Raw genomic sequence first — 12585 nt, 5'->3', positions numbered from 1 at the left:
ATTTCTTTGGGTTATTATTTAATTGAATGTAGATTTTGACATATTCCCTTATATATGTCATATTCATGTTGGTTTTCGCATAATTTCATAGTTAATCAATTTAAAATTTATCCATTTTATACCAATTTTAATACATGATATAATTTTTGTTGCAAGTATTTTACTTTTGTTCTCATCAAAAAAATTCAGTGATATATCTTAAATATTTTATATTTTCCATAGTTGATTGTAATTTTCATTTTCATTTAAAATTTGTTTATTTAAAAGTTAAGATATTATATATTAACAAAAATATAATATTATTTGATTTTTGGAAGAGATCAGTAAGAATAAAACAATGGGATTGGCCCCAGAAACCAAACCCAGTGGTCTGGCAGGGTACAGTGATTGTCGGTGTCCATTCTTTCAGCAATTTGACACAATCTCTTCTCCAAATAGCTAAAATTCACTACCACGTGCATGCGTCTTGTGCTTTGGATATATATTTCTTTTATTTTTAATTTAATCCAATGAAAAAATAAGAGAAAAAAGGGGGACATGGTTGGTTCCATGGAAAAATTCCCCATACAACTATTAGACTTTTTGGACTTTGGAGATATATAAAGCTCAATTCAAAATTTCCACACTCAGTTAATCTCATTTTTATTTACAGATAAAGATTGTAATGTTCAAAATTAATATCTTGAAAGAAAGTAGCATTTAGGTCAAACCCTAGATATATTTTTATTTTCCAAATAAAAATTATCTCGTTCTAAAAATATCAACTTCATTGATCATAGAGATTCTTGGATAATTATTATATATATTGTTTTGGCAGTGCATGGCCACGAGAAGCAAAGGAGACAGACAACGGAAGTTTGTCCAATGTCTTGTGAACAAATTTAAGGGGAGGAAATACTGGACACCTAAAGGAAGGCCACACCACATGCTCATTTCAATTTGCTTACATAAACCAAAATTCAAACACTCTACTCATCTTGGGTCTTTTTCTTTTTTTAATAATTTCATGCTCATATGGGGTTGTCTTAAAGTCTTGTAAAGAAGAATTAAACAAATACACACATGTGTATTGCTGAAATTTAGGCACCAAATTTACTCTCTCTTTTTCCCATAAATAATTGATAACATGGACAAACCATACCAATATTTAGGACAGAATATTAGGCACAAAAATGGCAAAACAGCTTGTCCTTATTAGGTTTTATGCTAACCTAGCTACACTTACATCCATACATACATACATACACTCAAATAGATAATAAAAGTTAACCTAGATAGTTATGTTTGGTAATCAAACAGTTGGTAGTTTGGAGGCCATGGGACTGATCAATAATCGCACCAGAATGGATGTAATGGTCTGGGAAATGATGGACAGAGATTGGGAGGTTACAGTACAGTTTTCACCTCGCATAATGAATATGGCTGCAACTCTGCTCCAAGATTGCCTGGGTCTTAGAGTGTTACCTGCAGAATGCTACCTACCTTCCTTTCTTATTTATCAAAAAGAGAAACAATTGAACTAGTACTAATTACAGATCGCTAATATTGAAACAAGAAAGACATTCCGAGAAAGTTAATTATATGTGGTGCAAATTGGGCATTGTTAAATCCACCTATGGTGAGAAATTTATGCTCTAAGGATCATTTTTAAGCATATCCCTTTCCACTTCCAAATAATGCATCATTTTGAAATGATATGCCTCTTCATGTATCTAACTTTACATCCATCTTGAGTTAAAAATAATTATCATTTTCATATTTGGATTATCAGATAATTATATACAGTATACAATCTTCTATATACTAAAAGTTGTGTTACCCTCAAAAAAATTATCTTAAATCTGGACAAGATATTTGAACCAAATAGCAAAACTATTTGTGAAACATACATGCAACCATAGGAATTTTGAAAATAGCAAAATCCAGAGGAAAAACAAAATAAAACAAGAAACCATTAAATTATATATATATATATATATAATTTTTCTCGTATGTTTTCAACAAGTATAGTCTTGATAATCCCGATCTTCATATGCATGAATAGTAAGGGCAAGAACATTCGATATAGAAAATTAAGGAAGGGTAAGTAAGCCCTAAGCAACTCCAAGAAATTAAATTCGAAATAAAAAATTTAATTGCTTGGGGGAGAAGATATGATGGTGATGAAGAAGGACAGATTAATGAATATATATGTATGATAATATCCATCAAGCACTCTTACATCTCCTTTTCTTGAAAGGAGGGTGAGCAGCAGTATTGTTAGTAGAAAATGGGTAAGAGTTTGATCCAAAAAAAGACTCTACCTCTTCACTTCTTGTAGTTTCAAAGAACTGCAACTCTGATACTTTTCTCTTCATCCTCATCATTGGTTTCTTCCTGGGTGTCAGTGGGCAACTTTGAATCGCTGGTGTCTTGTGATCTCTCGAACTTGGCGTTTTACACTCTTCGCCTTCATCTTCATCATCATCTAATTTTCTCGAGGTCACAGTTACTTCTTCTTCATCATCATCATCTTTTCCAATCCCTTTTTCTTTTTCTTCGTCTTCTTCATCTTGCTTTCGTTGTTGTTGCTTAAGTTCTTGAGGACTTTCTTGAAGAATACTTTCATGGCGATCCTTGGACATGGAGGTTAAACTTGAAAGTAAAGCTAAATAATATGTAATCTGAAAGAGAGAAAGAGAATTTATGAAACTTGCGACACTTCTTATTTGATTTTCGTTCTTATCTTTTCACAAACAATAGATTTAATTTTTTATATATCTTGAATGAAATATTTAAATTTAAAATCAAAATCAAATTTCTATCATATACCTTATTTTTAATATTTTTACATATTAAATAAATAAATGTATATCACTATTGATAAAAAAACATGTATCACTTTTTTAATCATAATAATATTTCAAATTAAAATAATAAAATAAGAGTAATAAAACAAATCAACCAAATAATAAACTAACTCAAGTCAACAGACTTATCCTATATACTCACTCGAATCTACATTTCAATCTCAAATTTAAGAGCAAACAGGAGCTTCGATCCCTTAAAATGAATTCTTTTTATTTACCCAAAAACACACACTACACCAAAATAGACTTTTAGCGGCGTTTTTAGCGGCGTTTGTATAAAAAACGCCTCTAATGATCGATCATTAGCGGCGCTTTACGGAAAACGCCGCTGAATATAAGCATTAGCGGCGTTTTTGAGAAAGCGCCGCAAAAAACTTAAGCCCAACGACACCGTTTCCCAAGCTTTCGGGGATTTAGCGGCGTTTCTAAGAAAGCGCCGCAAAAAAACATAAGCCCAACGACAACGTTTTGTGAGCTTTCGGGGGTTTTGCGGCGTTTTTAAGGAAGCGCTGCTAATGCTCAGGGCTTTAGTGGCGTTTTTGAGAAAGCGCCGTAAAAAAACTTAAGCCCAACGACACCGTTTTTTGAGCTTTTGGGGATTTAGCGGTGTTTTTAGTAAAGCGCCGCTAATGCTCAGGGATTTAGCGGCGCTTCCTCAAAAACGCCGCAAGAAAGCCTAAACCCAACGATGCCGTTTTTTTAGCTTTTGTGGATTTAGCGGCGTTTTTGAGAAAGCGCCGCAAAAAACCTAAGCCCAACGACGCCATTTTCTGAGCTTTCGGGGATTTAGCGGCGTTTTTAAGAAAGCGCCGCAAAAAAATCTAAGCCCAACGACGTCGTTTTCTGAGCTTTCAGAGATTTAGCGGCCAAAAACACTGGGGGCTTTGGCGGCTTTTTGGAAAAGCGCCGCTAAAAATATTTTATCTTAATTGGTTTATTCATATTAAATAAAATTCAATATATTTCTAATTGAATATTTAAAATCTTCAGAAAAAATAATTGTAATAAGCCCAATCTACCCGGGCCCGTATGCAAAAAAATAAAGGCCCAATTTTTTACAAACTCAATACCCAAACAGCCCAACAAACCCAATTACCCATCTACAAACTAAACCCAAAAATTCAGCCCAATTACATTAACCCAAACAAGAAATTTCAGAAACCCTAGGTAGCCTCCCCGCTCTAGCCATGCAAGCCACAACCACCTCCGTAGATCGCGCTGCATGCGCCTTCCATCGCAAAGACGTCGCTTCCCACGTTGTCGCATTGTCGTGACACCGTCATGAAAACCACAAGCCATGAATGAAGAGATTTCTTTAGATTTTGTTTCATTTTTCTTTCGATTTTCGGCTATTTAAAGGCTGATGAAAATTTGTAAAAGGGGGGGATATTGAGGGTAAAAGAGGAACGAAAATACGGAGAAGAGAAAAATCAAAAAAAATAAAAAGGGTGATTTTTTTGTTTTACTCGGTGTTCATCATTCAAAGTTTTTTATATATCTGTTTTTTTTTTTTTTTTTATTTCGCTTAAAATATAAAAGAGGGGAAAGGAAACTTACCTCTTCCGCCGAATTCATCGTCGTGGTGTCCCCCCTCCGTCGCAATCGGAGGCCGGGACGTCGTTGGAGGCCGGGACGTCGTTGGAGGCCAAAGGACGGCCTAACGGCGGCGGCGGTAATAGGAAGAGCAAGAACCCTAGCAGAGAAGGCTAGGGTCAGTTTGGTTTTTTTTAAATTGGCAAAAAGCAAAATAAATTTTTAAGGGGAATTTTGGATTTTAAAACATCTGCAAAACGGCACCGTTTAGGGGATCAGATCCGCGCGTCGACCCGACCCGCAGGCAAGGTCCGCGCATCCCGACCTTAGATGGTCTATTTGCGCTATTAGTCCCTCCTTTTTGCGATGCGCTCCAATCAAATCCATTTTGTTTTTTAAAATTAGCCGCGAATTTCATTTCTGTTTCAACTTGGTCCCTCGCTACGCAGCATTTTGGAGGGTAGGATTAATCTCCATTTTAGTCCCCTATAGCTGTTCGCGTGGTCAAGTTCGTCCTTTTTTATTTATTTTCGAATCAACCCAATTTTTTTGTTTTTAAGTTCAATTTAGTCCCTTTTTAGCTATTTTTTTCCTTTTTTTTATACCATTATTTATTATTATACTATTTACTATTACTGTTATTATCATTATTTCTATCTTCATACACGCATTACTATTATTATTATTATTTTATATATAATACATATATGCATGCTTTTTTTTAATCGCATAGTTTTTATAATATATACATATAATGCATTTTATGTAATATATGTATACTTGCATGCATTTTATATTTTTTTTTCATTTTATGTCTTAATTTCTATATACATATATATACGTTTTCATCATTTCTTAATAATTTTTTTCATTTTATAAACATATATATATATATATGTTTTATATTCTATACTTATCACAAACATTTTTGATTGTTCTATATTCCTTATTTTATACATATTATACATATATATGTATTTGAATATATACGTATGCGAATCTTCATGATTTACCTGTGTATATATATACTTATACATTTTATTTTGTAAATGCATGTACATATATATTTTAAATTAAGGTATTTGTTTCATGTTGTACATTAACCTTTTAACACGCCTTTTAGAAAGCACATATTTTGGTTCTTAAAGTATTTAAATCATCATATTTCATAAATTCCCAAGTATTTGGCATTCATGATTCTCGAGAAAATAATCGTATCCTAACTTACTGGATTGCGATTATTTTTTGATGAATTTAGAGAGCCCAGTATTTGTTTTGTAATAAATTCGCAAATTTTAAATAAAAAGTTTATTCTCGGGAATTCAAAATGTTGGGTCCTAACTTACTGGTCATGACATTTTCTTCTCGAAATAAGAATTTTCAAAAGCAAAAGGCAATATTCGGGTATTTTGAAGATTTAAAAACATTATGCCCTAACTTACTGGGTGTGGTGTTTTATTTCTTTGAAATAAGGATTGTCTTATTATTTTAATCCATTCATAAAATAAAAAGTTTCCTTTTAAAATCTTTTCAAATTTTCGACACCAAGGCATTTAAAAAAATCAATTTGGTACCAATTTTGGGCGTTACGAGGGTGCTAATCCTTCCTCGTACGTAACTGACTCCCGAACCTGTTTTCTCAAATTTCGCAGACCAAAATTATTTTTAAGGTGGGCCGATCACACTTTAAAAAAGGATCGGTGGCGACTCCAGTTTTGTTTTTAAGTCGATAACTAAAATTTTTGTTTTCAAAAAAGCGGTTTCGACAGCTTGGCGACTTCGCTGGGGACCTTGAGAGTCGAGCCATAAATTGATTATATTTGTCTTTGTGTCGAAAATCAAAAGTTTTAAAAAAAATTTCATGAGTTCCCTTCGCATTCCTTGATTTTTCATCTTGGTACGTTGGCAACTTTGCATTTGCATTCTGCATTTTACCTTTTAAGTGGGAGCAAGAAACTAGTCCTTCGTGAGGTTTTCACCTCCGTGCAGGGTAGTGGACTGCTTCCGGGATACATCCGTACCTATGTCTTCGTGAGATTTTCATCTCCGTGCAGCCATAGGGAAATGTATTCCCCTGAACTGAACTCGATCCATATGAGCCTATAATGGGTGAAGATCGAGGAATCTGCTGGTTCGGGTACCTTTACCTTAGAAGCCAAACTGCATATAGTGAACCTTAGGAACTTACCCTAGGTAGAATTACTCTAAACCTTAGTAGATACCTGACTAGGAGTTTTTATTATTTCTTGATTGTATTGGATTTAATGTTTATACCCGATACTAACCCGTTTTGTTTTGTTTTGGTTATGATTGCATTGCATTTGCATTGTAGAAAAGAGATGTTGATTCAAGTTTGATTACTAAATTAGAAAGCCTATCATAAGAAAACGAGTTTCTTGATAAAATGGAAAATAGTACGGCAGCCTGAATATATTCCAAGAAATACAAGAAGGGCGATGGAAGAATTCGTGACTTTACTTTGAGGCCCGAGGATTCAAGATGATTGTCTAAGAGCTTTCAACATTCCAAATTTCTTAAAGAAGCTAATGAGCATTACGAGGATAGGCAGACAACGGATTGCGACCAGAATCAAGCAGAAGGAGCTAGCAGTGACATCCTTTGGAAGTTCACGAGGTTTATCTTAACATCCGGATGAAGAAGGAGTAGATGTCTTTGCTTGGAGTATGAGGGCAAAGCCGTATATATATCCGCTTTATGTAAAGAAATTTGTCCTCTAGTAAAGTTTTCTAAATGAAATTGAATCAGAATTAACGTCTCTTTATGCATTCATCTCATGCATTGCATCATATGCATTAAAAACCTTTAATTGATCCTAATTAATTAAAATCATTGCTCAGTTAACCTGGAAACCAACCAACCAACCCAACACCGTTACGGCACTCGAGCAAAGACAAGAGATATGGATCAGAGATTAGAAAAGCTCGAACAGTACCAGAAGGAGATGCAGGACCGGCTTCAGCTACAAATGCAGGAGCGGTTAGACAAGATGAAGCAAGAAATGTCTGAGAAGATGCGGGAATCTCAAGAGGATATAGTGGCAAAGCTAACCCGACTGATAAATAAGGGAGGTGACAAAGGAAAGGGCCCCATGGCAGATGTCGATGAGCGAAATGATGATGAACTTTTCTATCCTCCAGGTTTCACCCCTCCACATGAGCGAACTCAAGCTGAATACCCGCGCAAATCTACTGTCACCATCATGCCTCAGCCATTTCGAGCTGGTGTTTCGAACCTCTAAACTAGGCCGAGTTTTAATCCCGAAAATAATCATATTAACTCTGCCATTCCTGACTTTGATGAAGCGGTTGAGAAGGAAAGAGTGAAGGAGGAGTTACCGAGACAGTTGGAAGAGAGATGCAAGTGGCTTGAGGAGAAGTTCAAGGCGATGGAGGTCACTGAAAGTTATCGAGGCATTGACGCAAAAGAGTTGAGTCTAGTGCCAGATTTAGTACTCCCTCATAAGTTTAAGATGCCTGAATTTGAAAAGTACAATGGGACGACTTGCCCAGAGGCTCATATCACCATGTTCTGCAGGCGAATGGTTGGATACGTTAATAATGACCAGTTATTAATACATTGCTTCCAAGACAGCCTTGCAGGGGCAGCATCCAAGTGGTACAATCAGCTGAGCCGTACCACGATTGGTTCATGGAGGGACTTGGCACAAACATTCATGAAACAGTATAGTCATGTGACGGACATGGCTCCTGATAGAATCACCCTTCAAAACATGGAGAAGAAGCCGGTTGAAAGCTTCAGGCAATATGCACAAAGATGGAGGGAAGTCGCAGTCCAAGTTCAACCACCACTCTTGGAAAAGGAAATGACAATGCTATTCATTAACACCCTGAAAGCACCTTTCATCACACATATGTTAGGAAGTGCCACAAAAAGCTTTCCTGACATAGTCATGAATGGTGAAATGATTGAGAGCGCTATAAGGAGCGGGAAAATTGATGCAGAGGAGAGTAACAAGAGGTTAGTCCCAAGGAGAAGAGAAAATGAGGTGAATAACATGGGTTACTCTAAATCAGTTACTGTGAGTCAGCCAAGAAAGGTGGCTACTAATCAACAGGCTTCATCGAGACAGGAAGCTGGTACAAGACAAAACACTGAAAGGCCCCAATTCACACCAATTTCGGTGTCGTATGGGGAGCTGTATCAAAATTTGTTTGATGCACGTGTTGTTTCCCCTTTTCTTGTGAAGCCTCTACAACCTCCGTATCCCAAATGGTATAATGCGAACGCGCAATGCGAATACCACGCGGGAATTACGAGACATTTGATTGAGAATTGCACTGCCTTCAAGAAGTAAGTTGAAAGACTCATCGACATGGGTGTTGTTAAGTTTGGTGACTCATTAAGTGCAGAGAATCTATTACCCAATCATGATTGATAATGGGGGGTGTGTGATGTATAGAGAAGTGATGAGATTTTCACATCGACGCCATATGTGCAGACACAATTAAAAGGGTTCTGGTCAGATATCCGCCTGGGAGGTGTTATAAATAATGGGACTGCAGAGGAAACTCCTATGTTATTTAGAGCCTGATAGAGTAATGTTCAGAACACACTTGTTGCTTTTAGCCTAGAAGCAATAAAAACTTCTTTGTGAAATGGGCTCATGTCCGAACATTATTATTTTTAATGAAATACATTATTGCAATCATCTTTAAGCAAACGTTCTTTCATTCTTTTGGATTTTTCTGCCAAACTATTCATTCATTCATTCATATTATTCATATATTCTTTTGTATATCCTTCGGTACTCACTATGGGTCCCCAAATATCAATGACATGAGTGACGCTGCTACAGACTCAAAATTTATTTTTTAGTGAGACATGTGTTTAGAGGGATCTCATAACCTTGAAGATGACATGGATTGTAGCTTATCTCCAGACTTATTGAGGATGGTAGAATAAGAGGATAGACAGATCCTACATCACAATGAATCATCAGAAATTGTGAGCTTGGTGAAGATTGGAATTGACATGACCACAAAGACAAGGCGAGACCTTACAGAGCTACCCCAAGAATTCAATGATGTCTTCACATGGTCATACCCAGATATGCTCGGGTTAAGCACTAACTAGTAATCTGAATAACAGCATGATGTTAGAAATGTGCAGTAGGTTCAACATCGATGCTATGAACGATACAGTAAATTTTCTTTGCTGGGGCAATATCCTCCTCTTTGGCTTATCATAGCTTTACTCATTGAAGTCGAATTGTCATTTTTCTACATTTTATCCTAAGAGGAAGATCCGAAGGTTCGTCCCAAGAAATTTCACAAGGGGGAACTAGTGTTGAAAAAGATCCTTCCTATACAAAAGGATTGTAGAGGAAGATGGATGCCAAATTAAGAGGGTCCATATGTCATAAAGAAAGCATTTCTAGGGAAAATTTTGATCCTGAGTAAGATGGATGGTAAAGATTTTCCAAGCTCAGTAAACTCAAATTCCATTAGGAAGTACTTTTCCTAAAAGGTGGGACCAAGGTGAAAGCCTGCAAAGGGCGCTTTGAGTAAAAAAAAAAAAGGGGCCAAGATGAAAGCCTACAAAGGGCTCTTTGAGTCAAAAAAAAAGACCAGGGTGAAACCCTACAAAGGGAGCCTTGAGTAAAAAAGAAAAAAAAAAGAAAAAAGGAGAGGCTAAGGTGAAAACTCGCAAAGGGCGCCTTAGACCAAAGGGGATTTGAGTTGAAAACCCGAAAAGGGCGGCTCAAATATTGATCGAATGGGGCATGAAGTAATCGAGGCGGCTCAAATCTTGATCGAATGGGATATCGATGGTCTTGCTATACCGAATTAGCGAGGAAAGGGTATGCGACATCTTGGGGCATCGATAGAGTATGGTAGATCTCCTAAACACATGTTAAACCCAGAAAGGTCTTCAGCAAGTTTGTACAGAGAAGTTCAAGTTACGATATCTGGGGCACCTAATCCTTATACCATTTTTGTTATTCTTGGAACACTTTATTCATTTCCAAGATACACATTTCTAAATCCATTTCTTTATCATTTATCTTTATTATCTTTGACAACTTATTCATTTCAAGCTATGCTCAGAACCAACTCTATTCTTATCCATAATCTTTTTTGCAAGCATGTTGCATTGGAATAATGATTAATGGACTAATAAAACTTTCACAAGGGGAGTTTTGCATATTACTCTAGAAGTTTCTGAATAATATAGGAACCTCAAACAGGACTATTGTTTAGAACGCACTAGGTTGGAAATCTGATAAAGAAGAGTCTAAATTAAGACTACCCCTTTGAATTTTTGTCTAACAAAATGGCGAGATATCGTGTTGGTGACAAAGCTTCAATGAACAAGAAAGCAATGATCACCGAATAATAAGAAGAAGTTGTTCTTGGAGAGGAAAGTTCTTCATTTGTACATGAGCATTTGGTACAACACCCTGGGAATGGTGTAAGGGACCAAAAAGTTTCACATCCTGTATCCTCAAATTGTGATAGCAGAGGATTGAAAAAATGTCAAATCTTTCTACCCTTGAGTTACAACGGGAAAAAGATGGTTCAAATTTTGCGTCCCAGTGGATCAAACTTAGAGGTTTACAGTGGGGGCAATCTGGTCAAATGTTTCTTTGGAGACGCCAGCCGAGCAAAGAGCCGCTATAGCACATTTGCGATTAAACCTTAATAAACTTGGAGTAATAATAACTCAAGCGTTAAAATATCATTTTCATGACATTTTGCTTTCATTCAAATGTCATTCATACATGTCTAGTTAAGAGCATTTGATTCATTCTGATCATGACATCCTAATCATTAGGCATAATTAGGCTCATAAAGTGAGTCATACAGGTCATGTTCCACAGAGAACAGATCGGTGAAATCATGAAGCCTTGTCTCCCTGAGTAACAATGGAGCGGGTTGACAAGTAAAAAGATTGAAGCCACAACGGCGGATCTTACTTCCTTAGCAGTGCAGTGGAATAGATTAAAGCTACGACGGCGGATCTGGTTTCCCTAATATTGTAATTAAAAAGATTGAAGCCACAACGGCGGATCTTACTTCCTTAGCAGTGCAGCAGAACAGATTGAAGCTGCGACGGCAGATCTGGTTTCCCTGATATTGCCATTAAAAAGATTGAAGCCACAACGGCGGATCTTACTTCCTTAGCAGTGCAGTGGAATAGATTAAAGCTACGACGACGGATCTGGTTTTCCTGATATTGCAATTAAAAAGATTGAAGCCACAACGGCAGATCTTACTTCTCTAACGGTGCGGTGGAATAGATTGAAGCCACGACGGCGGATCTAGTTTCCCCGACATTGCAGTTGAGCAAATTGAAGATTACAGATCTTATCTCCCTAAGCAGTAGTGGAGCAGATCGAAGATGGCGGATTTTACCTCCCTGAGGTTGCAGCGGAGTATATTGAAGCCAGTAATTCTACCTCCCCGGTCGGCAGTGGAATCGATTGAAAAAGCAGATCTTGTCCTCATGTATTGGCGTGAAGTAGATCGAAGAAAGCAGATCTTGTCTCCCCATACTGGTGGTGGAGTAGATCGAAGAAAATAGATCTTATCTTCATGTACTGGCGTGAAGTAGATCAAAGATAGTAGGTCCTGTCTTCCTATATCGGTAGCGAAGTGGATCGAATATACATATTTTATCTTCCCATACTGGTGGTGAAGTAGATCGAATATACAAGTCTTATCTCCCTGAAGTTGCAGTGGAGCAGACTGAAGTAACCAATCCAATCTCCTAGAAGTTGCAACGGAGTGGATTAAAACCGCAGATCTCATCTCTCTGAAGTTGCAGTAGAGCAGATCACATCAGATTTACCCTTAAATTGTAGCAGAACAAGTTGAAGCTATAAGACTTATCTCCCTGAAGTTGCAGTGGAGCAGATTAAAGATAGCAGATTTTGAGAAGCTACAAAGTACGAATCCTATCTCCCTGACATTGCAGTGGAGTGGATCGAAGCACTGGTTCCTATACCTCTGAAGATGCAGTAGGAAGGAATGATACTACCTGAAGAAATGAAGCATTGAAGAAGTTGAAGCTTAGTAAGACCGGGCACAATTGGGCTTTTCAGTTTTTGCTCTATTCCTGTTACACGACAACAAGCAAAGAGGGGCAGCTGTAATAAGCCCAATCTACCCGGGCCCGCATGCAAAAAAATAAAGGCCTAATTTTTTACAAACTCAATACC

The 12585-nt window shown here is 37.0% G+C and overlaps 1 protein-coding gene across 1 annotated transcript; it reads right to left on the bottom strand.

Moving 5' to 3' along the window:
* Window positions 1-1099: 1099 nt before the first annotated feature.
* Window positions 1100-2717, bottom strand: LOC105792120 (cyclin-dependent protein kinase inhibitor SMR2). The gene is made up of 2 exons (XM_012620554.2): window positions 2304-2717; window positions 1100-1464 (listed from the first exon to the last, which is right to left on the bottom strand). The coding sequence occupies exons 1-2, from the start codon at window positions 2622-2624 to the stop codon at window positions 1453-1455; spliced, it is 333 nt and encodes a 110-aa protein (XP_012476008.1). The 5' UTR covers window positions 2625-2717; the 3' UTR covers window positions 1100-1452.
* Between the last annotated feature and the right edge of the window lie 9868 nt (window positions 2718-12585).

Source organism: Gossypium raimondii, chromosome 7 (genome assembly GCF_025698545.1).
Source record: "Gossypium raimondii isolate GPD5lz chromosome 7, ASM2569854v1, whole genome shotgun sequence".
Lineage (NCBI taxonomy): Eukaryota > Viridiplantae > Streptophyta > Magnoliopsida > Malvales > Malvaceae > Gossypium > Gossypium raimondii.
This window is presented reverse-complemented; position numbering and strand designations above follow the sequence as displayed.

Bases quoted from the DNA above. Each gene is read 5' to 3' on its own strand.
- LOC105792120 (XM_012620554.2), bottom strand. From the start codon at position 2,624: ATGTCCAAGGATCGCCATGAAAGTATTCTTCAAGAAAGTCCTCAAGAA.